This window comes from Bolinopsis microptera, chromosome 2 (genome assembly GCF_026151205.1).
Source record: "Bolinopsis microptera isolate Bmic1 chromosome 2, MBARI_Bmic_1.0, whole genome shotgun sequence".
Taxonomy (NCBI): Eukaryota; Metazoa; Ctenophora; class Tentaculata; order Lobata; family Bolinopsidae; genus Bolinopsis; species Bolinopsis microptera.
The window spans coordinates 5,169,543-5,195,226 of NC_087073.1; the positions used below are offsets into that span (position 1 = coordinate 5,169,543).

Consider the following 25,684-nt stretch of genomic DNA (forward strand, 5'->3'; position numbering starts at 1 on the left):
ACTGGATATTATAGCTGTGTCCCTACTGATCACAATTCACAGCTGTGTTACTAGTTTACTGTTATCCACTTTCTGCAGTTCCTTCTGTTCGGATAGTGAGGTGATGGTAACCACCACCTCGGTGGAAACTAACTGGCTGTATTATGGGTCGTACTAACTACTATGTATCATTATTTCTTTTACAAGCCATTTTCTATCGATTAGGTCACCAAAATTAAACAGTGTAACTTCACTTAATGATCAAATAGTCTTGTTATTAAACATTTTGACCATATAATATTATAATTACACCAGACTGTAGAGTGTAGATACGTATCAGACAAAATTTAAACCCCACGACAAATCACCAACTTATCGTCTCGTTTGTTGACCAGATGGCGGCCCTCTTGACGCACATTAATTAGGATTAGAGTGGTAGGGTATCCGCATAGGGGCGCCACTAGAATGTTGCAAAGGCCAGATTACGATAGATTACTGATAACTGAAACATACGTCATACGATAGATATACTGATACATCGCACACCTCTATCAAAATATTACCATCCGTCCAATTCCATGCCATAATGAAGAACGAAGCTGGCCATACCAGGGCGTATAGTACTGATAACTGATAGAGCGGCACTATCAATTACTCCACTGATTGCGGAGTAATACAGTCTGGAGAAACTGAAACATTACTGTAACCTGAACCTCGGACCTCCTCTGACATCAGGTGGCATGAGTATGGTTGTTGGCAGGTTCTTTCATGCCATGCCTCAATCGCTATTGTACCCCATCTTCCTGTTTCGGTAGTCTTGCAAGTCCTCCTTCTAGACTCCCGAGGTCTGTTGCGTTGATATTAATTGTTATTTTAATGTTAATATGGTATCTACTTGTGGAGTCCTTGAGGGTAGCTAACAGGAGTTACCCTCTGAGGACATGGCGAGAAGGCTTACTGCAGGAGGCCAGCCACCGTCGACCTTGGCAGAGAGAGAGAAAGATAGAAAGAGAGAAAGAGAGAGCAAGTCGTCAGTCTGAGTGGGAGTTGTATCGTGCTAGTGTCGCCCTGGAAATGGTTTTTACTAACACTAACGGAACCTCACATAATCTGTTGAAAAACTAATTTGATGAGAGAGTGATTAGTCTACTTGAAACGAGGCTATTTTGTGGCTATTTTGTGGATTAGTAGTTCGGTATTAAAAGAATGCGAGAAATTTAGTTAAATCTAATTAGACATTAGAACGAGCTGAATGGCTGACGTCATCATGTTAACGTTACGATACAGTAGTGTGTTCTCGCATGCTTCTACGTCATGAATCTTCCTTAAATGTTTTGAATATGCGACTATTTTAAATCACTAAGCAGTGCATAATTTCGATGCTCATTTATTTTTAAAGTTTTAAACACTTGCTCCGATGACTTTTCTGCTCACGCCCTTTTTCCAATATTTTCAAATGTATTTAAAATTTTATTGAAATAGCTCAAATAGCTCAAATAGATTCATCGGTATATCATTTTGATTCATTGGTGTTTTGGATTTGTCCACTGCTCGCTCTAGCTCAATTTTTCTCAATTTTTCTGAATATCAGCGCCAGTTAAAACTTAAAATCATTGTCAAATGTCAATGCCATTCTTCCTGTATATAATAAAAAAGACCACATCTGCGACAAAATTACTACAATTGCTCCTCAGTACAAGTGTTTGCAAGATAAGATAAGATAGATCTCTCCCGGTGGCAAATGTCATATTTCCACTATTAGCTACCAATCAACTGGAGTACTTATCAAGCATTAAGTATTGCATTAAACCATCCACTCTTACTTTTTATATTACTGCTACTACTACTACCTTAAAGTTACTACTGTTAAAGATTAAGACCTAATTGTAAGAACGTGCAGGAGCGATGCATGGTGGCATTATGTTCGTTTAGATCAGTCTGCTGTCGTCTTCAACATTCCGCCAGAGCTCCGCACTTGAGACAGTTATAGCCGTCAATTTATTGTTCCACGAACATTCACTGCCATTTCTTGTTTGATTATGTGTCCCTGTTTAGGAATAAGTTTGAATATGCAATATTTGTAAGGAACTAAAAATATTAGACTATACATACTCCTCTGCAATTCACTCATTCAGCTGTAAAGTCAGAATCGATTTCTAAACCAGAAATTCCCTTGAGGTTTGACGTGCCATGGAATCGTCAGTTTAGGAATAAAAGGCATTGTGTCTCGTCTTGGTAATTTCTCATCTCCTATATTTTGTTTATATCGAACATCTTTTTAAATGAATAATGCGACTCGGCCAACAAATTGCAAAATCGATTTCCTGGAAGCACGGCGGCCATGTGCCTTTGTAATTGTACCCTTTACCTTATACTCAGTACGTAGTACAATGTACAATGTACAATGTACAATGTACAATGTACAATGTGTACTATTGAGATGCTGATACGTACTCTAAGTATGTGATCTGGACTATAGTATGTAATACTCGCTATGACTTCTCGTCAACTGCCAACATATTATACTGTACATTGTACAACAAATCACCCGACAATTCACTATATAAGTATATATACTAGCAGTTGTATACTCTGTCAGCTGCTGTAATCTCTCTGTGTATTTCTGACCGTTTTACTCCCCTGTCGTCACAATACTGTACTTACTGACTCTCGTGAACCTTCGTTTTGGTATTGAACAGCCAGCCTTGCTCGTTTACAGCTTTACTTCTTCGAGAGTTTATTGCATAATATTTCGGGTGAAAATTAAGTTAATGTGATTATGTTTAAAGCTGCAAAGTACCTATTTGACCACATTCCTGAATTAATACCTAATTTGTTGAGACACTTGTCTTTAGCCTTTATTTTACCAGTTTTGTAGTTGCTTGTCTATCTTATCACTCTGCTTTCCTGTCCAATTTTAATGAAGTATGCATCATGTTTCTGATTCTGCCCTTCACTCCAGAATATAGCAGATTCTTTTAGCAGTGGTTAAAGTAAGAAATGGCCGATGCAAGTGATCGGTTATCATTTGGGGATCCGTCCCAGAATACCAAGATGTTCGGAGGTCTCTTTGTGTTGCTAGCATCTTGGGGTCTAGGAGGGAACTTGCTGCTCTGTGCTCTGATCTACCAGGGTAACTTGTGGACCATGATGAACAGGGGACTGATGGCTGTTAGCGCGGTGAGTGTTAGTGTTATTTCCTTATTGATAATTGGTTGTCTGATTACTATTGTACCTTGTAGGGTTCACATATTACGTCAGCATCCTAGGGTTTCGAATTTAGCCGAAATTTAATTTTGACCTAACAACCATGAGTAAAATAGTTGACGGAGGGTCTTAGAAAATTGCCAAATATTTGATATTGCTGACGTTATACTTATATGTAATATATGTAAATAAACCCTTGTCCGGTTATCCCTTGTATGCTTTGTAGTCGTACTACTGACGGTGGATGGCAGTGGTATCGTATATCACTGTTATCAGTAACTTGTTGTTATTTTCATGCCAGAATCTGTAAATTAGTATCTCAGCTAACACGCCATATCATGCCCACAGTTGGGGATATTCCAGTCTGTTTTCTGTCTTCTACCAATCGGAATCAGTGGTATTAACGAGGCGTGGGACTTTGGTGATGTGTGGTGCTCAGCGTACCCCTACCTCTATAGATTCTCTCAGGTTAGTACTTGTAACAGGACTCTTCTCATCGATGTGCTGGTTTAAGAAGGAAATTATCTTATTTTGAATAACATTTTCAAGATAAATACCATCTTTCAAATTTAAATCTCTATTACTTGTGTAATAAAATCCGGATTACTTGTTTCATTTAATTTCTAAAGTGAATGTAGGAGTTACTTAGTCAAACAATATTTCAGATAAGTTTGACTTATATGATAGCACTCTTACTTTTCTACAACATCATGGCCCTACGGACCGACAACAACCCCTCAAAAACGCTTAAAACCTCTTCACTGTGGGCTCCTGTTGTCATCTTCCTTCTACCATATCTCATCCTTCTACCTCCTGCTTTGGTACGTCGAGTTATTTCGTTTTTATGTATAATACCAAGTATTAACTTTTTCAACAATGCATAGTGCCACTGTTAATGCAGGTGTTGACTGATCTCTCATTTCTGAGTGATCAGCCACCTCTCACTTACTAATCATCATGCTACTGACTATTCACTGATTATTGCTCACTATTTTTACTCACCAGGTGTTTCTGTTTGCTCACTGTTTTTACTCACCAGGTGTTTCTGGAGGATTTTGGTGTGACTGATATCCAGGAGGACAGATCTAATCTCCACGCATGTACGATTGTTGTTACAGATGAATCCGACGGTTACCAGAGTTTTAGGGCTGTCGAGGTAAGTCATAACCCTATACCAATTACCAAGATACTTGTACTTCAATCAATTTCTACCCCAAATATTGAAAAAATAAACGAGTTAGTTACTTAGTCAGGGACGTTTAGTTTGATATGCCTAGTGTCTTATCGACTATGTTGCTAACATTGTGAAATAACTTTGTTAAAATTGAAACATAATAGCTAACTGAATTGTCATGCTTCTTACAGGTTGACTTATCAAATATCAACAATGTTTAAAAGTTGTTGTGAGCGTGCACAGTTTTACAACAATGATTGAGCTAGTGATGAAGTCCATTGTTAAACCAACATACTGCAGACTGTGTTCGGGTTGATAATACCATACATTGGGGTGATCGTGCTGTTTGGGTATCTAGTAGCCCTTATTAACCAGAGAAAGGATAGCAAAACCTGCAATATCACTGACTCATACGAGTTTAAAGAATGTGATTTACCTACAAGAACATCTACAGAAGTTCTCAGTGATAACAACTCCGGTAAATTTTATGTATTTTTAGTTTTTCTTAACTATTTGATCGCGGTTCGGTTCATCAGTATCAGTATAGCTCAATTTATTAATTTCACTTGTCAATATTATGCATAATATATAATTGTCCATACTAGTACTCCATAATTTATATTACTATACTGCAATTTTTCGGACCGTTTTCACTCTGAAGGATTTCAGACTCTGATGTCCTGCGATCAAGCTTTGAACTCATCTTTTTGAAGCGTAAATCATCTAATTGTTTGAAAAGTTATGTTTTTGTGTTGGTATTTTATTGCCTGTGTTTACACTTCACATGTAGTATCCCAAAGTTATTATTCGTTCTGTCTATGTACACTTCTATCCCATTTGTATTTCGTAAAAACTGCTGACTGTTTTGAAATCTGTGTGTCAATGATAGCGGTAGTATTATTTATAATTTGTTTTGACACTTAACCTTAAACAGAAGCGGATATACCAGTGCACATAAACTACAACGGTACACGAGATGAGGCTATGTCCCCCGTACACACGATGGAGAGTCTTGCTGCAAGATCAGATAAGCATACTGAAGTAGTCATCTACGTCCTGACGGGCACTTTCCTGCTGGTCTTCGCTCCTTACGTTAGTATACTCATTTTTCATTAATGGTTACCATCTTTTAGTTACCCAGTATCATAGTATTGAGTGGAAGGTTTGTAGGTTAAACTTTTTGAAAACACAAATTATGCCTCGTTGAATAGCTTACACGCTTATATCTGTCCCTGATATGTAGTCCTCCTACTTACCAACACTTCTCCCTGCAGTTGTATCAGACCCTAAGTGAACTAGCAGATCCGAACAAGATAAAAGAGAACAACAGTCTCTTCAGATTCCTCTCCCACTTTCTCTCGTACATGGTGGTCCTAGTTAACCCCACCATCTACACTCTGCAGTACCCCACCATCAAGGAGTCCCTTATGAAAAGAGATCTTCTCAAGTTTAACAAGTGAGGGAAATTCCCCAAAGAACAGCAGAGCTGAGCTGATGAAGATGAAAGTTATCCAAGCAGTTAATATGACAAGACTTTGTCTGCAACTGGACTTTGTCAGCAGTTATTTTCGAGAAATGACCGACTGATGAGTAGGACGAATTTAAGTAGAGGATGCGGAACAAGATCCCAGAACATTCAATATAAGGACAATTAATTTGTCATGAGAACCTTGCTATTTAGTAGATAGTAGTGAATTTAAACAGTTGTAGAAGTTTCGTTGACAATTGACAAAGAAAAGAGTTTCATAAATTTTACTAATCAAATCAGCAATCCATTTACAAACAGTAACGAACATTATTTACAAATAAAAATCTGAACCTTTGAAAATGTTTAGTCAAAACGATCAAGAGTCAAAATTTATTGGACCTTCGACTTTCACATGCTTCAAAATTTCAATCACCATAAATTTAAATCATTTAATAATACAAAAACATGAAGATAAACTAATCCATGTCTAAAGCGAACTCGTCATCATATACTAACTTATATTTACCATTGTCCCTAACTTCCATCCCGAAAAACTCTTTAACTTGTTCGATAAAGAACTCATCCCCGAGATCCCAGTAGAAAGTGAGCACATAAAACTCTGCTGCCCACACAGCGGTCCACTCACTGAAAGCAACCTCCCAGTCGGTTCCTTGATACCCGAACGCAAAGAGAACTCCTAGTGCGAGGCTGAAGGTCAGGTTAACGAGGGATAGGAATTGGCGGACGGTAACCCAGGCTGTTCTCTTCTCCTTGGTCAGCTGAGGGGATTTAGTTTTAATTACATTGTCTGGTGGTTTATGTAATATCAGTAGAATGGTTGTTCGTTAATTGTGATTGATCATCTTACACTGATAAAAATAACGTATGGTGCCGGTAGATTATGTAATTTAGCGTGTCGGCTTTTTAAAGTTTCTGACATACTCAGCAGTCAGCTACCGCCTAAGTATTATATCTCTCGAATCAAACCTAAAAGTTCGGAACATGATGTTGACTGTAATGTGAATATGAATATGAATAGTTTGTTGGCAACCGGTACTAACGAAAAACACATAAAACCGCTAACCTCTCTCTCCCACTCACTTAAACATCATCCTCCTCATCATTACTAAGTCTCTTGTAAGTATGCTTCCTTGACCACTTGTCCACCTTGACTTGCTCGATGTAGTAATCATCTCCCAGGTCGAAGTAGAAAGTACCGATGAACAGTTCGGAGCAGATGCAGGCACCCCACTCACACACGGGTATCCTGCCAGCATCTACCTTGTCTTTCACCACCAGAAGAGGAAGAGCATTGTGAAAGTGAAAACTGCGATAATGACAGCTAGGATCCTGCGGATCTGGACCCACTTATCTGCCTGGGCCCCGACTAACTGGAGATGTGGACTTGTCAGGAGTCAGGACAGAGATAGTTTGGAATTTGTATCAGTGTTTTATGTGTAAAAGGTGGGGCATTATGGACGCATTTGAAGGAAAAAAAAGTGTTTACTTACAGGAATTTCCTTAAAGCTGCAGACGATACACCAGAGAGCAAAGCATACGAAATACATGATGGCACCAATGTAATGTATCGTCGGTTCTTCTTCACAATTACAGATTGCTAGTAGCATTAACCCGATCGAACAAGGGAATCCTAGAACCCAAGCAGTAACTTTGGACGCGTAAATCTTACCAGAGGTTTCTACGGATTATATATTGGTGAATTACAAGGTTTCAAAGAAAAGGGGCTTTAAATTAACGATTGCTCCATAATCATCAGCCTGTCACATGTGCAGTGTACATGACTTACCGTGCGTCCTTCACATATTTTCTAAACAATTCTAAACAATCTAAATAATACAAGAGAACGCTATTTTCCTTACCTACAATCCACACAAAGAGAAACATGACAGAAGCAGCAACAACCAGACCGATAGAGAATACGTACTTTTCCGGGACACCCACCCCACAATGGGATATCATAGGAATAGGCCACAGTTTAACATGGCCGTTGTAGAGGGATATGGCCCAAGAGGCCACGGTTGTGGCAAGTACTAAGAAACATTGTATTGCAGCCACGTATCTTGATTGGAACCAGTTTCGTTCAGGGTCAGGACCGTAGTCGCTTGTCATGGCTTATTTCTCTGTTTTAGGATAGCGGGAGTTAGCAAGTGTAAGACTGAGCCTGAGAATGTATGACACAGTCGATAGAATAGAAAATGCGTTTCACTGACATGGTCAAGAACTCCATCCCAATGAAGCCGTGTATTTATAATCAGTCATAGCTTTTGGATCTAGAAAATGTAAATTATTTTTTCGATATTTGTAAATCACTATCAGGCTTTCACAAATGTTTAAAAAATGGACATGTTTCAGCAAACTAAAGAACTCTTGGCGATAACTGGCGAAACCTGCTTGAAAGTAACCTAATAAGCTGATGTAGAGATAAGAAGTTCACAAATCTGCTTCACATGACACATTCTGTGACGTCACAAATACACGAGATTAAAATATTATCGCTCCAACTCAAAGCACATGGTTTATATTCACATCAACTTCGCCCTTCGCTACAAATAGATAAAATCCAGGCGAAATCACAAGCTAGGCTTAACTTGTTTACAACGGCCTGTCTCACATACAAAAGTGAAAGCAAAGCTGTCCTCGTAAACAGGTCTGCTGATACAGATAACCAACATTGGATTAACTATTCAATGTCGACCCCCTGCCACAGAACAGCCCACCCACCACTATGATCACGTGATCAGGCCATCTTTCTCTCTGGCTGATCTTTCCAGTATTCTCACACCGGTCGCCATCAATAAATTCGCTTGAATGGAATGAGTTGATAGATGGTGATTGGTGATAGTTTGTATAAAATTCATGTTCCCAGTTCCGATGTCACGATTGTTCCATAATTCTTATGTTATACAACATGTTCATAATATATAAATATAAAGAATATTCATTATGTTATGCGAACAGTGTAAAAATACCCCTAACTAGCTACTCACGTTGAGTTCCTTGAAGCTGCAAAGTAAGCAGTAGATGGCAGTTGTGAGGAAGTAAGTAATAGCCCCAATGTAGTGAAGATTAGGTTCCTCCTCGCAGTTACACACCGCTAATACCATCAGACCGAGGGAGCTTGGGAAACCGAGCAACCAGGCTGTTTTTCTTGAAGAGTACACTTTACCAGCACATTCTGAAAAAGTGCAATTTTAAACGCCTGATTTGTTCGACTGTTGATACAAAATTCGTTTTTATAAGCTTGTTTGTTTGTTTGGGGAGCAAGAGGGGACAATTATATGGAACCAATATTTAAAAATGTTTGTCACGGATGTAAAATGATGGCGAGACTACAAACCTCGTATTAAAATATCTCTGTGAACGAGATCTGCTTTTTAACAGTTTAGGTAGATAAATAAGGTAAGGGCACAGAATTGTGTAGCAGCCCTCTCCTAAAGATTAATAAAAGTACTCACCAATAATCCAGATGAAGAGAAACATTAGAAAAGCGGAACACACCAGACCGATCGAGAAGACAAACTTTTCAGGAGGGTGAACTCCGCAGTAGGAAATCATAGGAATAGGCCACAATTTGACATGGCCCATATACAATGCTATTGCATATGATGCCAGGGTTGTTCCAACTGTTAACAGACATTGTAGCAAAGCAACATTCTTGGAGTGAAACCAATTCTTGTCTGGGACTGGTCTCGGATCAAAGTTCTTCGTCATATCCAAAATCTTAAGAAGAATGTTTAATTATCAAATATCAACACTAACTTTAGTAAATCTGAGTGCAGATTAGACAAGAAATCGATAAAGAAAGTTGTAATGATGATTAATTCGTTGAGGAGAGAAGATCGAACGATTATATTGTAGTAAATGTAAGTAAAACAAAAATATGTATTATAATTATTATTAACAAAAATCATTACGATCCCTTGCGCTTCATTAATACGCGGAACCTTAAGTAAAATTAAATTCATGATCGAATTTATATTATCATATTATATGACAATCGCTATCACATAGGGAAATTCGAAGATTAAAACGTGATAAATTCTTCGAACTGGAAAATCATCCGTCATTACTGAAAACTGATAGCTAATTCTAGCAAGTTAAGGGTAATAATATACACAACAGAAGAAAAATTGAAAACCGGTACCCGCAAATAACCCAATTTTAAGAAACAAAAAGGAGATAAGACTACATAGCATTGTAGCACTTTCATTAGATCAGCCTGTAGTGTCATATGATATCGTGCGAGACATGGTCACATGTCACACGATATGTTGCAGAATGCACGTACAGGTTTCTTCAGCCACGATTTACTTTTAGTTCCATTACTAATTCGATTAAATTTGATACAGTAATGTTCAGTGGGCCAGTAAGGCTTAATCCTATCTGTTTATTAAGTTACCAACTTACATATGTTAAGTCAATTTGTGCGTCTCTTAGCTTAGCGTTACTAACGATCTCGCTAAGTTAGTTAGCCGTGAGCTTTTCCAGAGGAAAAATATGATAAGAGACCATCCCATTAACCAATTAATCATCATCAATTAACTGATTTATTGGTTTCTGGGCAAAAACTTCATCCAATCTGTCAAATTTGTGTTCAGAAAATTTCATATTCGAAAATGGGACAGAATTTTGGAAAAACAACTTTTCGTTTTGTTTCTGCTATGGCCTTCCTTCGACCGAAATCAAACTTTTGGCACCTCAATCGTGTCATATACCATCTATAGTTGACTTACGAATTGGTTGCGGGTGAAATAATCAGTCAAAACTGTAAAATTGCGGTCATGGAAATTTCATCTCCAAAAACCGAAAATAGGACAGAGATTGGGACAATATGATTTGAATTATAACTATAAGTAAGATTATCCCTCCACTTTCCACAAAAAACATAGGATTGTCACTATTACAGTCAACTGAGTAACTAGAGACTTCTGATTTTCTGTGTTTGACCACCAAATATGCTGTTGAGCAGTAATTTGGGTAACTTATACATTGAAGCGAATGAAATCTTGCTGTAAATTATGTACATATATATGATATATCTTATCATCCCTTGACTCTACGTACCATTTTCCAAGTCACTATTTTAAAACGTTATTTCAATGTTTTAATAAGCAATAACGATTGCTAATTACTTACCCTGGCCCTGGAAGAGAGCCAATTGAACGATGACTTCAAACAACTACACGATATTTGGGATGCACAACAAAGCAGAAAGATACTCCTGGGCAGCCTACCATATCTTCGTGCTTCTCTCATCCCTTATTGGAGATTCTCTAATCCTATACGCTTCTTTCCACAAGGATGCTTTTAAACTGAACAAATTCATAATAACTGTGATCCAGCATATCGCAATTTCTGATCTCGCATACACTATATTCAGTGTTTTTCCTGGAGCTGTGTCCCTGATCGCTGACGACTGGGTCTTGGGAAGTGCTATGTGCTATGCTAGAGTTTATTTGGGATATTTTATTTATCCAACGGGAATGTTTCTTATTGCTGTCTTAGCAACTAGCAAGTTCCTCCTTCTAAAGTATCCTTTTCGATACTCAAACTGGACCAAGAAGATGGCTCATCAAGTTTGCTGTATTGCCCTAATTCCACCTCTTGCTTTTCCAATTCTCTTCCTAATTGTCTGCATCATTGCTCTCCTTCTCCCCATCGTTGTCATCATCAGTTCCACTATCCCTACTCTGAAGTATCTACTTGTTGCGAGGAGATCTGCACGACGAGTCAGTGGAAGTGTTCCATGGCAAGGAACTCTAGCGTGGTTCTTACTGCTGTTGTCAACTGTTTTTCTACCATGCCAACTCTTGTTTATAGTTTAGGTGTAAGTTTTCGTTTTGTCCAAGAAGACCTCTCAAGCTTATTTTGTTTTCGTTTTTTCCGAGTGGCTAAGTTCCTTCTTATGATAAACATTATGTGCAATCTGTACATCTACACCCTGACGATTAAAAGCTTTCGGAGGTTCTTGTTCACAAGAATTATCTCCGTTCTACAATTTTCCTTACAAAGTGAACAAACCCACCGGAACATGGAACATATTACAGGTGAAATTGATATGTAATCTTCATTCATTATTTAAATCCTAAAACATAAATTTCGTTCGAACAATCACAAAACATTGAGCATTGAACTTGGGAGATTCCATGCGTAAAATCCAACAGTTCCTCCGAAGGTTGGGTCGTATATAAAACCGGTCAGATTTAGATTACGAAGACAAGATATGTATAAAAGACTAGATTTTAATCCTTGCAAATATTCAGGAGCTGACGAATATGAACAGGGGAAAAGAACAGCAGAACGGAGCAACTTACAGAGAAACGAAACAGTGGTTTAGAGAAGACGGGAAAGAGCTCTAAGTATTGAACTGTGGCCTTGGGAAAAACATTTAAATACATTCTTGAGTCAATCAACTGCCATGAATGGTTATAAGGTGATAACATTTCTTCTGAACATATCCTATAGTACCACATCTTTGAGTAGAATTTTAAGAAAATGTTACCATTTTTCTTAATTGTTGTCTTATAGGAATTTTGTTGGTTGTCTTATAGGAATTTTGAAAATCTTATCTTTTATTCTTGGATATTGATTTCTAATGTTAATCAAATGATTAGATCTTTGTCTGTAGACTCACCTCTACAGCTTAGTCATAAATCAATACATATTACAATTTTCTATTTAGTTTTCTTCATAAAAGCCGATAATCAAGGACTAAATAGCTAAATAGATATCAAGTTTTTATTGCTAGGCGAAAAAACCACTTCTTGAATAATGAATATACAATGTATATGAAATTAGTTAGTTATTTATTCCAACGGTGTGTTGCAAGTTGTTAATCATTTTTATCCAATTTTGGCTTATACTTGTAACTTATTGTAACTATTCTATTTCGCGAAAATTATAAAATTCGATTGTTGGAAGTGGAAGCCACGTCTATTCAACCTTAAATTTATTTTACATACCTTGGCAAATAAGCTAGAAACCCCATTCTTAAATATTTCAATAGGTCGTTAAATGTAGCATATGACCTTAAAAATGTAAACATGTAATGACTCATGCAGTAAATGTATTATGTAATATACAGCAGCAATATTGTACGGTTCATGATTTAGAGGGTTTAACTATAGTTTTTATGATTAAGCTCTGATAAGCTGACGATTCCCCACGTACTTGATTTTATATGCGTAGGAGTTGATTATTGATAACAAGTAAATTTTTCCTAATGATCAATCATAAGATTTACGAAGTATTGAGAACTGTGTGACGCTTGATAGTCGGAAATCTAGATTAAAGTTCCATGCTCAGATCTGTACAAATCTTATCGTGATTTAACGGCTTGAGTATTTTTAGTTCTGGCACGACAGAATGATTGAGCGATTTTGCAAAACGGAGATTTAAGTACTTTGATAAATTTTAAAGATGGACGGAAATATTTCTTGATATATTGTGTATCCCGGATATGAATGATGAATGATAGAATTTTTAATTAGACTAGAAGTAGACAATTATTATAGACAATGAAGATTTTTGATAACCAGTAGGAAGGGTGAATTTATTTTGATAATTTGAAGGACCGATCCCATCTTGACACGTGACGTTTAAATATACTTGTTTTGGAGCGGGAAGCTCAGAGTTCGTGAGAGCAGTTCAGAGTCTTTGAGAGTTTCAGGATTTCCAGAGCTTGAGAGCTGAATATTGTAGAGTCCCTTTGTTGGTACACTATTCATTGATTTCTTGTTGATTATTTAGCGAGTTTCAGTTGTTCCCCAAGATTCGACAACCTACTAAAACTAAACAAAGATCCCAATAATTTAGCAAAAGTTCCTCTGCCTCACTACAATATACAACAAGATACAACCGGAAACGATTCTAAATCAATCTTTTTTCGGTTTCCAGTTAGCCGGCCCATAAACGGCGTGTAGAAGAGAACATATTAGAATTAAATACTGGATTTTCAAAGTGTCAAATTTTCTGAACACAAATTTTACAGATTGGATGAAGTTTTTGCCCAGAAACCAATCAGTCAGTTAATTGATGATGGTATGAAACCAAATTGAGGTACTGGGAGTCAAAATCCCGAATAAAATTGCAAAATCATATTGTCCCAATCTCTGTCCCATTTTCATTTTATGAAAATGAAATTTCCAGGACCGAAATTTTACAGTTTTTACTGATTATTTCACCTGCAACCAATTAGTAAGTCAACTATAGATGGCATATGACACGATTGGGGTGCTGAAAGTTTGATTTCGGCCGAAAGAAGCGCACAGCAGAAAGCTTAACAAAACGAAAAGTTGTATTTTCAAAAGTCTGTCCCATTTTCAAATATGAAATTTTCTGAACACAAATTTGACAGATTGGATGAAGTTTTTGCCCAGAAACCAATCAGTCAGTTAATTGATGATGGTATGAAACCAAATTGAGGTACTGGGAGTCAAAATCCCGAATAAAATTGCACAATCATATTGTCCCAATCTCTATCCCATTTTCAGATTTTGAAGATGAAATTTCCAGGACCGAAATTTTACAGTTTTTACTAATTGTTTCACCTGCAACCAATTAGTAAGTCAACTATAGATGGCATATGACACGATTGGGGTACTGAAAGTTTAATTTCGGCCGGAAGAAGCGCACAGCAGAAAGCTTTAAAACAAAACGAAAAGTTGTATTTTCAAAAGTCTGTCCCATTTTCAAATATGAAATTTTCTGAACACAAATTTGACAGATTGGATAAAGTTTTTGCCCAGAAACCAATTAGTCAGTTAATTGATGATGGTATGAAACGAAATTGAGGTACCGGGAGTCAAAATCCCGAATAAAATTGCAAAATCATACTGTCCCAATCTCTGTCCCATTTTCAGTTTTTGAAGATGAAATTTCCAGGACCGAAATTTTACAGTTTTTACTAATTGTTTCACCTGCAACCAATTAGTAAGTCAACTATAGATGGCATATGACACGATTGGGGTACTGAAAGTTTAATTTCGGCCGGAAGAAGCGCACAGCAGAAAGCTTAACAAAACGAAAAACTGTATTTTCAAAAGTCTGTCCCATTTTCAAATATGAAATTTTCTGAACACAAATTTGACAGATTGGATAAAGTTTTTGCCCAGAAACCAATTAGTCAGTTAATTGATGATGGTATGAAACCAAATTGAGGTACCGGGAGTCAAAATCCCGAATAAAATTGCAAAATCATATTGTCCCAATCTCTGTCCCATTTTCAGTTTTTGAAGATGAAATTTCCAGGACCGAAATTTTAAAGTTTTTACTAATTGTTTCACCTGCAACCAATTAGTAAGTCAACTATAGATGGCATATGACACGATTGGGGTACTGAAAGTTTAATTTCGGCCGGAAAAAGCGCACAGCAGAAAGCTTAACAAAACGAAAAGTTGTATTTTCAAAAGTCTGTCCCATTTTCAAATATGAAATTTTCTGAACACAAATTTGACAGATTGGATAAAGTTTTTGCCCAGAAACCAATTAGTCAGTTAATTGATGAAGGTATGAAACCAAATTGAGGTACCGGGAGTCAAAATCCCGAATAAAATTGCAAAATCATATTGTCCCAATCTCTGTCCCATTTTCAGTTTTTGAAGATGAAATTTCCAGGACCGAAATTTTACAGTTTTTACTAATTGTTTCACCTGCAACCAATTAGTAAGTCAACTATATATGGCATATGACACGATTGGGGTACTGAAAGTTTAATTTCGGCCGGAAGAAGCGCACAGCAGAAAGCTTAACAAAACGAAAAGTTGTATTTTCAAAAGTCTGTCCCATTTTCAAATATGAAATTTTCTGAACACAAATTTGACAGATTGGATAAAGTTTTTGCCCAGAAACCAATTAGTCAGTTAATTGATGAAGGTATGAAACCAAATTGAGGTACCGGGAGTCAAAATCCCGAATAAAATTGCAAAATCATATTGTCCCAATCTCTGTCCCATTTTCAGTTTTTGAAGATGAAATTTCCAGGACCGAAATTTTACAGTTTTTACTAATTGTTTCACCTGCAACCAATTAGTAAGTCAACTATATATGGCATATGACACGATTGGGGTACTGAAAGTTTAATTTCGGCCGGAAGAAGCGCACAGCAGAAAGCTTAACAAAACGAAAAGTTGTATTTTCAAAAGTCTGTCCCATTTTCAAATATGAAATTTTCTGAACACAAATTTGACAGATTGGATGAATGTTTTTGCCCAGAAACCAATTAGTCAGTTAATTGATGATGGTATGAAACGAAATTGAGGTACCGGGAGTCAAAATCCCGAATAAAATTGCAAAATCATACTGTCCCAATCTCTGTCCCATTTTCAGTTTTTGAAGATGAAATTTCCAGGACCGAAATTTTACAGTTTTTACTAATTGTTTCACCTGCAACCAATTAGTAAGTCAACTATAGATGGCATATGACACGATTGGGGTACTGAAAGTTTAATTTCGGCCGGAAGAAGCGCACAGCAGAAAGCTTAACAAAACGAAAAACTGTATTTTCAAAAGTCTGTCCCATTTTCAAATATGAAATTTTCTGAACACAAATTTGACAGATTGGATAAAGTTTTTGCCCAGAAACCAATTAGTCAGTTAATTGATGATGGTATGAAACCAAATTGAGGTACCGGGAGTCAAAATCCCGAATAAAATTGCAAAATCATATTGTCCCAATCTCTGTCCCATTTTCAGTTTTTGAAGATGAAATTTCCAGGACCGAAATTTTAAAGTTTTTACTAATTGTTTCACCTGCAACCAATTAGTAAGTCAACTATAGATGGCATATGACACGATTGGGGTACTGAAAGTTTAATTTCGGCCGGAAGAAGCGCACAGCAGAAAGCTTAACAAAACGAAAAGTTGTATTTTCAAAAGTCTGTCCCATTTTCAAATATGAAATTTTCTGAACACAAATTTGACAGATTGGATAAAGTTTTTGCCCAGAAACCAATTAGTCAGTTAATTGATGAAGGTATGAAACCAAATTGAGGTACCGGGAGTCAAAATCCCGAATAAAATTGCAAAATCATATTGTCCCAATCTCTGTCCCATTTTCAGTTTTTGAAGATGAAATTTCCAGGACCGAAATTTTACAGTTTTTACTAATTGTTTCACCTGCAACCAATTAGTAAGTCAACTATATATGGCATATGACACGATTGGGGTACTGAAAGTTTAATTTCGGCCGGAAGAAGCGCACAGCAGAAAGCTTAACAAAACGAAAAGTTGTATTTTCAAAAGTCTGTCCCATTTTCAAATATGAAATTTTCTGAACACAAATTTGACAGATTGGATAAAGTTTTTGCCCAGAAACCAATTAGTCAGTTAATTGATGAAGGTATGAAACCAAATTGAGGTACCTGGGAGTCAAAATCCCGAATAAAATTGCAAAATCATATTGTCCCAATCTCTGTCCCATTTTCAGTTTTTGAAGATGAAATTTCCAGGACCGAAATTTTACAGTTTTTACTAATTGTTTCACCTGCAACCAATTAGTAAGTCAACTATAGATGGCATATGACACGATTGGGGTACTGAAAGTTTAATTTCGGCCGGAAGAAGCGCACAGCAGAAAGCTTAACAAAACGAAAAGTTGTATTTTCAAAAGTCTGTCCCATTTTCAAATATGAAATTTTCTGAACACAAATTTGACAGATTGGATAATGTTTTTGCCCAGAAACCAATTAGTCAGTTAATTGATGATGGTATGAAACCAAATTGAGGTACCGGGAGTCAAAATCCCGAATAAAATTGCAAAATCATATTGTCCCAATCTCTGTCCCATTTTCAGTTTTTGAAGATGAAATTTCCAGGACCGAAATTTTACAGTTTTTACTGATTGTTTCACCTGCAACGAATTAGTAAGTCAACTATAGATGGCATATGACACGATTGGGGTACTGAAAGTTTAATTTCGGCCGGAAGAAGCGCACAGCAGAAAGCTTAACAAAACGAAAATTTGTATTTTCAAAAGTCTGTCCCATTTTCAAATATGAAATTTTCTGAACACAAATTTGACAGATTGGATGAAGTTTTTGCCCAGAAACCAATTAGTCAGTTAATTGATGATGGTATGGAACCAAATTGAAGTACCGGGATTCAAATCCCGAATAAAATTGCAAAATCATATTGTCCCAATCTCTGTCCCATTTTCAGTTTTTGAAGATGAAATTTCCAGGACCGAAATTTTACAGTTTTTACTGATTGTTTCACCTGCAACCAATTAGTAAGTCAACTATAGATGGCATATGACACGATTGGGGTACTGAAAGTTTGATTTCGGCCGGAAGAAGCGCACAGCAGAAAGCTTAACAAAACGAAAAGTTGTATTTTCAAAAGTCTGTCCCATTTTCAAATATGAAATTTTCTGAACACAAATTTGACAGATTGGATGAAGTTTTTGCCCAGAAACCAATTAGTCAGTTTATTGATGATGGTATGAAACCAAATTGAGGTACCGGGAGTCAAAATCCCGAATAATTGCAAAATCATATTGTCCCAATCTCTATCCCGTTTTCAGTTTTTGAAGATGAAATTTCCAGGACCGAAATTTTACAGTTTTTACTAATTGTTTCACCTGCAACCAATTAGTAAGTCAACTATAGATGGCATATGACACGATTGGGGTACTGAAAGTTTAATTTCGGCCGGAAGAAGCGCACAGCAGAAAGCTTAACAAAACGAAAAACTGTATTTTCAAAAGTCTGTCCCATTTTCAAATATGAAATTTTCTGAACACAAATTTGACAGATTGGATAAAGTTTTTGCCCAGAAACCAATTAGTCAGTTAATTGATGATGGTATGAAACCAAATTGAGGTACCGGGAGTCAAAATCCCGAATAAAATTGCAAAATCATATTGTCCCAATCTCTGTCCCATTTTCAGTTTTTGAAGATGAAATTTCCAGGACCGAAATTTTACAGTTTTTACTAATTGTTTCACCTGCAACCAATTAGTAAGTCAACTATAGATGGCATATGACACGATTGGGGTACTGAAAGTTTAATTTCGGCCGGAAGAAGCGCACAGCAGAAAGCTTAACAAAACGAAAAGTTGTATTTTCAAAAGTCTGTCCCATTTTCAAATATGAAATTTTCTGAACACAAATTTGACAGATTGGATAAAGTTTTTGCCCAGAAACCAATTAGTCAGTTAATTGATGAAGGTATGAAACCAAATTGAGGTACCGGGAGTCAAAATCCCGAATAAAATTGCAAAATCATATTGTCCCAATCTCTGTCCCATTTTCAGTTTTTGAAGATGAAATTTCCAGGACCGAAATTTTACAGTTTTTACTAATTGTTTCACCTGCAACCAATTAGTAAGTCAACTATATATGGCATATGACACGATTGGGGTACTGAAAGTTTAATTTCGGCCGGAAGAAGCGCACAGCAGAAAGCTTAACAAAACGAAAAGTTGTATTTTCAAAAGTCTGTCCCATTTTCAAATATGAAATTTTCTGAACACAAATTTGACAGATTGGATAAAGTTTTTGCCCAGAAACCAATTAGTCAGTTAATTGATGAAGGTATGAAACCAAATTGAGGTACCGGGAGTCAAAATCCCGAATAAAATTGCAAAATCATATTGTCCCAATCTCTGTCCCATTTTCAGTTTTTGAAGATGAAATTTCCAGGACCGAAATTTTACAGTTTTTACTAATTGTTTCACCTGCAACCAATTAGTAAGTCAACTATATATGGCATATGACACGATTGGGGTACTGAAAGTTTAATTTCGGCCGGAAGAAGCGCACAGCAGAAAGCTTAACAAAACGAAAAGTTGTATTTTCAAAAGTCTGTCCCATTTTCAAATATGAAATTTTCTGAACACAAATTTGACAGATTGGATAATGTTTTTGCCCAGAAACCAATTAGTCAGTTAATTGATGATGGTATGAAACGAAATTGAGGTACCGGGAGTCAAAATCCCGAATAAAATTGCAAAATCATACTGTCCCAATCTCTGTCCCATTTTCAGTTTTTGAAGATGAAATTTCCAGGACCGAAATTTTACAGTTTTTACTAATTGTTTCACCTGCAACCAATTAGTAAGTCAACTATAGATGGCATATGACACGATTGGGGTACTGAAAGTTTAATTTCGGCCGGAAGAAGCGCACAGCAGAAAGCTTAACAAAACGAAAAACTGTATTTTCAAAAGTCTGTCCCATTTTCAAATATGAAATTTTCTGAACACAAATTTGACAGATTGGATAAAGTTTTTGCCCAGAAACCAATTAGTCAGTTAATTGATGATGGTATGAAACCAAATTGAGGTACCGGGAGTCAAAATCCCGAATAAAATTGCAAAATCATATTGTCCCAATCTCTGTCCCATTTTCAGTTTTTGAAGATGAAATTTCCAGGACCGAAATTTTAAAGTTTTTACTAATTGTTTCACCTGCAACCAATTAGTAAGTCAACTATAGATGGCATATGACACGATTGGGGTACTGAAAGTTTAATTTCGGCCGGAAAAAGCGCACAGCAGAAAGCTTAACAAAACGAAAAGTTGTATTTTCAAAAGTCTGTCCCATTTTCAAATATGAAATTTTCTGAACACAAATTTGACAGATTGGATAAAGTTTTTGCCCAGAAACCAATTAGTCAGTTAATTGATGAAGGTATGAAACCAAATTGAGGTACCGGGAGTCAAAATCCCGAATAAAATTGCAAAATCATATTGTCCCAATCTCTGTCCCATTTTCAGTTTTTGAAGATGAAATTTCCAGGACCGAAATTTTACAGTTTTTACTAATTGTTTCACCTGCAACCAATTAGTAAGTCAACTATATATGGCATATGACACGATTGGGGTACTGAAAGTTTAATTTCGGCCGGAAGAAGCGCACAGCAGAAAGCTTAACAAAACGAAAAGTTGTATTTTCAAAAGTCTGTCCCATTTTCAAATATGAAATTTTCTGAACACAAATTTGACAGATTGGATAAAGTTTTTGCCCAGAAACCAATTAGTCAGTTAATTGATGAAGGTATGAAACCAAATTGAGGTACCGGGAGTCAAAATCCCGAATAAAATTGCAAAATCATATTGTCCCAATCTCTGTCCCATTTTCAGTTTTTGAAGATGAAATTTCCAGGACCGAAATTTTACAGTTTTTACTAATTGTTTCACCTGCAACCAATTAGTAAGTCAACTATATATGGCATATGACACGATTGGGGTACTGAAAGTTTAATTTCGGCCGGAAGAAGCGCACAGCAGAAAGCTTAACAAAACGAAAAGTTGTATTTTCAAAAGTCTGTCCCATTTTCAAATATGAAATTTTCTGAACACAAATTTGACAGATTGGATGAAGTTTTTGCCCAGAAACCAATTAGTCAGTTTATTGATGATGGTATGAAACCAAATTGAGGTACCGGGAGTCAAAATCCCGAATAAATTGCAAAATCATATTGTCCCAATCTCTATCCCGTTTTCAGTTTTTGAAGATGAAATTTCCAGGACCGAAATTTTACAGTTTTTACTAATTGTTTCACCTGCAACCAATTAGTAAGTCAACTATAGATGGCATATGACACGATTGGGGTACTGAAAGTTTAATTTCGGCCGGAAGAAGCGCACAGCAGAAAGCTTAACAAAACGAAAAGTTGTATTTTCAAAAGTCTGTCCCATTTTCAAATATAAAATTTTGTGAACACAAAATTGACAGATTGGATGAAATTTGTGCCCAAAAACCAATTAGTCAGTTAATTGATGATGATATGTAACCAAATCGAGGTACTGGGAGTCAAAATCCCGAATAAAATTGCAAAATCATATTGTCCCAATCTCTGTCCCATTTTCAGTTTTTGAAGATGAAATTTCCAGGACCGAAATTTTACAGTTTTTACTGATTGTTTCACCTGCAACCAATTAGTAAGTCAACTATAGATGGCATATGACACGATTGGGGTTCTGAAAGTTTGATTTCGGCCGGAAGAAGCGCACAGCAGAAAGCTTTACAAAACGAAAAGTTGTATTTTCAAAAGTCTGTCCCATTTTCAACTTTTCAAATATGAAATTTTCTGAACACAAATTTGACAGATTGGATAAAGTTTGTGCCCAGAAACCAATTAGTCAGTTAATTGATGATGATATATGTAACCAAATTGAGGTACTGGGAGTCAAAATCCCGAATAAAATTGCAAAATCATATTGTCCCAATCTGTCCCATTTTCAGTTTTTGAAGATGAAATTTCCAGGACCGAAATTTTACAGTTTTTACTGATTGTTTCACCTGCAACCAATTAGTAAGTCAACTATAGATGGCATATGACACGATTGGGGTACTGAAAGTTTAATTTCGGCCGGAAGAAGCGCACAGCAGAAAGCTTAACAAAACGAAAAGTTGTATTTTCAAAAGTCTGTCCCATTTTCAAATATGAAATTTTCTGAACACAAATTTGACAGATTGGATAAAGTTTTTGCCCAAAAACCAATAAGTCAGTTAATTGATGATGATATGTAACCAAATTGAGGTACTGGGAGTCAAAATCCCGAATAAAATTGCAAAATCATATTGTCCCAATCTCTGTCCCATTTTCAGTTTTTGAAGATGAAATTTCCAGGACCGAAATTTTACAATTTACAGTTTTTACTGATTGTTTCACCTGCAACCAATTAGTAAGTCAACTATATATGGCATATGACACGATTGGGGTACTGAAAGTTTAATTTCGGCCGGAAGAAGCGCACAGCAGAAAGCTTAACAAAACGAAAAGTTGTATTTTCAAAAGTCTGTCCCATTTTCAAATATGAAATTTTCTGAACACAAATTTGACAGATTGGATAAAGTTTTTGCCCAGAAACCAATTAGTCAGTTAATTGATGATGGTATGAAACCAAAATGAGGTACCGGGAGTCAAAATCCCGAATAAAATTGCAAAATCATATTGTCCCAATCTCTGTCCCATTTTCAGTTTTTGAAGATGAAATTTCCAGGACCGAAATTTTACAGTTTTTACTGATTATTTCACCCGCAAGAAACCTAATTTTGGAAAAGCCATTTCTCGGTAATAGTAGTGTGAATGATCAGATTCTCATCTCACCAATTATTTACAAGAAGACAGCTGCATAAACAGGTTTACTGAGCTTGTGAATTTGTATTATATTTTGGATGTTGGAGCAATAAAACGATAATTTTGGATAAAAATTAAAACAATACAGAATTTACTTCAGCTTCTTCTTTACTCTCAAGTCTGAGTTATGTCCGCATTTCCTCTTCCTGCAGTTCGTGGCCCTCGGGTGGAGACGAGCGTAGCACTTTCCTGAAGTATCCAGTATTATTACAGATACGTTTGTTAGTGATATTTGAATGTGCATCTCCCCTGTTTTTGTTTTAAAGTAGTATTTTATCAGCTTTTTTAAAAGAGAAGGTGTTAGTGGGACTAGGGTGGGACTACTAAAAATCTGACAAAAACCAAATTAACTTACGGCAAATCATCTTTTCGCAGTTGTACTTGCTAGCCAAGGCACGCATTGAGGGTTCGATGATTCCTGAAAAGATAGCAAAAGTTATGATCCATCTTAGTTAAATAACAATTTTAAACCTCGACATAAAAGTTTATTTATAAAATAATGAAATTTGTTAGTTATTAAAACAATGAAATTCACTCTTCGGTCCAAAAGGAGAACACGTGACCAGTCTAAGGGGGTGTTTCAACCAGAAAAGATAGAAACTAATCTTACTGACCTCCTCTAAGTCTGAGTACCAGATGAAGGGTGCTCTCCTTCTGGATGTTGTAGTCACTCAGAGTTCTACCGTCCTCAAGCTGTTTGCCAGCGAAGATAAGACGCTGTTGATCTGGAGGGATTCCTGGGGAGGTGGTATATTGTCAAACAACGAACTTGTAGGTCACTTCCCATGAAAGAAGAAAGTGATATGATGATTTAATTATTTGAAGACGATAAGAATGTGCTGATAAATTTGAAATTTCATTGCATCATAGATCAACAAATATTAGCTGGATTTTAAGAATAAATAAAAGCTTACCCTCTTTGTCTTGGATCTTGGCCTTGACATTCTCGATAGAGTCGGAAGGTTCGACCTCTAGAGTGATCGTTTTACCCGTGAGGGTCTTCACGAATATCTGCATGGCTAGGTTGAGATTGGGTTAAGTAACGGAGTAATCGGTGACTAGGGGGCTGTTCGACAATTTGTTGTTTGATATTGAATACAAAGTAAAAGAGTCCAGACAAATTTCAATACCAGAAATCAGAATACAGTAAAATCCACTGCATCTAAATTGTACATGATTACTCATTTAAGGAAAGCACAACGAATGAAACGCAAATATTTGTATACGATAAAATTGGCATACGATGAAATAAATTATGCTTTGTATCCTCTGCTCTTCCTCTTGCCTCTTGCCATCTCGTGGTTCCTGCTCCTAAGCCTCACAAATGGTTTGGCATGAGTTTTGGGCAGACCTGGTGCTCCGAAATGCCTATTAGCTTCACGTCTGGTTCTGCGACCCTGCATGATGATGGTGTTCTGACCGAGAGGTGCCTCCACGGCCAGCTGCTCGAAGGTTATTATAGATCCTCCATTCTTTACAATCCTAGAGACGGTTTATGTTAAAATTAAATTGATTACATTGTGTAATTTTATAATAGATAAATCAGCGATCTGTGCTGTTAGTAGTATCAATCACTAAGACAGAATCTCTGGGGAATGAAACACCATAATATGGTCTGAAAGTTACCAAACGTACCTTGAGCGAGCTCCCTCTGAGAGGCGGAGAGCACAGACCTTCAGACCTTGAGGAATGTCAAATACCCTCTTATCGTCAGTGATGGTACCGACCACAACTACAGTCTTTCCTAAAGGTTTAACAACATGTTAGATTATTATTCCTTTTTAACGGACGTTATTCAACGCACGGAGCTATCAGTACCCTAATCAAGAAAGCACAATAAACAACTAATCTTATTTAAATAGACATATATCGAACATCTATGAGTGTAAGGAAATACCTTCTCTTCCTCGACACTTCATCTGTCGGGTGATTCTAGCGAGAGAGATGGCAGGTCTGTTTTGTCGAGACATAAAAAGTCTTCTCAAGATAACCTGAACGAGGGTTTGATGAATTAGCGAATAGTGAAAAAGGAATGATTTTATTAGAGGGTCCCGCTTCCAAAGAATCAACCTCTATGAATAATAACTAATAACCCCCCCCCCCCACCCCCCTCTTCACTAAGATGGCCATGGCTTGTAAACATACCTGGTTGAACTTGGCGGCTGTTCTCCTGGAGAGGAAGCGGTATAACTTAACCAGAAGACGGAGATACACGTTCTGGGAGACTGGCTCCTTCCGGTGTACCTTCCGGTCCTTTTTATGGTTTATATCGATACCCATATTGAGCTATTGGGAGGAAGATAGTGAGGATAATTAAAAGATAATTTCGAATTAACAAATTTGATGTGTAAACAGTAGATAATTGTGGAGCAGAACTGATCAAGATCACATCATACAGACTTGATATAGATAGTGGTAGCTGGTCCATACTTGTTTAGACACGTGGCACCGATTGACAAATTTGATTGGTAGTTGGTGAAGATATACATTGATATTTCATACCGACCTCAATTAAAACACAAGAATAAGATCAGTTAAAATAATAAATTAAATATATTTAATGATGTAAGAAAATTGAAATGCTATCCTCGCGACTAGAGAATCATGAAAGCCACCAAATAATAACAAAGCTCGAAAAAAAGTAAAATTCAACGTTCGTTTCATGTTCATCTGTTACATACTGTCAGTTTCGGTTGTAAAATTTAGGCAGCCGAAAATGTTCGGCGCGATCCATTCCTGACTCTGTTTAC

The 25,684-nt window shown here is 36.7% G+C and overlaps 4 protein-coding genes across 7 annotated transcripts in view; 1 reads left to right on the forward strand and 3 right to left on the reverse strand.

Annotated features, from left to right (window-relative positions):
• The first annotated feature begins 2,945 nt into the window (after positions 1-2,945).
• LOC134811291 (uncharacterized) lies at positions 2,946-6,101 on the forward strand. 2 transcript variants are annotated; one of them, XM_063818067.1, is made up of 8 exons: positions 2,946-3,159; positions 3,535-3,654; positions 3,852-4,007; positions 4,226-4,342; positions 4,661-4,838; positions 5,030-5,074; positions 5,295-5,452; positions 5,635-6,101. In XM_063818067.1, the coding sequence occupies exons 1-8, from the start codon at positions 2,980-2,982 to the stop codon at positions 5,818-5,820; spliced, it is 1,140 nt and encodes a 379-aa protein (XP_063674137.1). In that variant the 5' UTR covers positions 2,946-2,979; the 3' UTR covers positions 5,821-6,101. The 2 variants fall into 2 exon arrangements, with proteins under 2 accessions (XP_063674137.1, XP_063674138.1); XM_063818068.1 differs by lacking the exon at positions 5,030-5,074.
• Positions 6,102-6,262: 161 nt separating this feature from the next.
• On the reverse strand, positions 6,263-10,055 carry LOC134811292 (transmembrane protein 150A-like). Of its 3 annotated transcripts, none has more exons than XR_010159783.1 (4): positions 7,709-7,965; positions 7,340-7,527; positions 6,930-7,219; positions 6,263-6,607 (listed from the first exon to the last, which is right to left on the reverse strand). XR_010159783.1 is itself a non-coding variant. In XM_063818069.1 (3 exons), exons 1-3 carry the CDS (start codon positions 9,558-9,560, stop codon positions 6,305-6,307), a joined length of 747 nt encoding a protein of 248 aa, XP_063674139.1. In that variant the 5' UTR covers positions 9,561-10,055; the 3' UTR covers positions 6,263-6,304. The 3 variants fall into 3 exon arrangements, 1 of the variants encoding a protein (XP_063674139.1); XR_010159782.1 differs by having other exon boundaries at positions 6,913-7,219; XM_063818069.1 differs by lacking the exons at positions 6,930-7,219; positions 7,340-7,527; positions 7,709-7,965 and adding exons at positions 8,837-9,024; positions 9,305-10,055.
• A 12,940-nt stretch (positions 10,056-22,995) lies between these two features.
• Positions 22,996-23,979, reverse strand: LOC134811733 (ubiquitin). Its single transcript, XM_063818766.1, has 4 exons — positions 23,849-23,979; positions 23,549-23,671; positions 23,290-23,352; positions 22,996-23,123 (listed from the first exon to the last, which is right to left on the reverse strand). Exons 1-4 carry the CDS (start codon positions 23,949-23,951, stop codon positions 23,026-23,028), a joined length of 387 nt encoding a protein of 128 aa, XP_063674836.1. The 5' UTR covers positions 23,952-23,979; the 3' UTR covers positions 22,996-23,025.
• A 172-nt stretch (positions 23,980-24,151) lies between these two features.
• LOC134811732 (large ribosomal subunit protein eL18-like) overlaps positions 24,152-25,684 on the reverse strand; it is a 60,539-nt gene continuing 59,006 nt past the window's right edge. Inside the window, exons 2-5 of the mRNA XM_063818765.1 lie at positions 25,080-25,221; positions 24,832-24,925; positions 24,570-24,678; positions 24,152-24,416 (exon numbers count right to left, since the gene is read on the reverse strand). Of these exons, the coding sequence (XP_063674835.1) occupies positions 24,188-24,416; positions 24,570-24,678; positions 24,832-24,925; positions 25,080-25,214 (567 nt within the window). The 5' untranslated portion in view covers positions 25,215-25,221 and the 3' untranslated portion in view covers positions 24,152-24,187. The remainder of the gene's footprint in view (positions 24,417-24,569; positions 24,679-24,831; positions 24,926-25,079; positions 25,222-25,684) is intronic.

What these genes read in the sequence shown, in the direction of transcription:
- LOC134811291 (XM_063818067.1), top strand. Translation starts at nt 2,980, where the DNA reads ATGGCCGATGCAAGTGATCGGTTATCATTTGGGGATCCGTCCCAGAAT. An exon ending in TCCTTCTACCTCCTGCTTTG is followed by an intron (nt 4,008 to 4,225) that starts GTACGTCGAGTT and finishes TTTACTCACCAG; the next exon opens with GTGTTTCTGGAGGATTTTGG. An exon ending in AGAGTTTTAGGGCTGTCGAG is followed by an intron (nt 4,343 to 4,660) that starts GTAAGTCATAAC and finishes AACATACTGCAG; the next exon opens with ACTGTGTTCGGGTTGATAAT.
- LOC134811292 (XM_063818069.1), bottom strand. Translation starts at nt 9,560, where the DNA reads ATGACGAAGAACTTTGATCCGAGACCAGTCCCAGACAAGAATTGGTTT. An exon ending in TCTCTTCATCTGGATTATTG is followed by an intron (nt 9,025 to 9,304) that starts GTGAGTACTTTT and finishes GCACTTTTTCAG; the next exon opens with AATGTGCTGGTAAAGTGTAC. An exon ending in GCAGCTTCAAGGAACTCAAC is followed by an intron (nt 6,608 to 8,836) that starts GTGAGTAGCTAG and finishes AAATCCCCTCAG; the next exon opens with CTGACCAAGGAGAAGAGAAC.
- LOC134811733 (XM_063818766.1), bottom strand. Translation starts at nt 23,951, where the DNA reads ATGCAGATATTCGTGAAGACCCTCACGGGTAAAACGATCACTCTAGAG. An exon ending in CAAGATCCAAGACAAAGAGG is followed by an intron (nt 23,672 to 23,848) that starts GTAAGCTTTTAT and finishes CCACCTCCCCAG; the next exon opens with GAATCCCTCCAGATCAACAG. An exon ending in CTGCGAAAAGATGATTTGCC is followed by an intron (nt 23,124 to 23,289) that starts GTAAGTTAATTT and finishes TGGATACTTCAG; the next exon opens with GAAAGTGCTACGCTCGTCTC.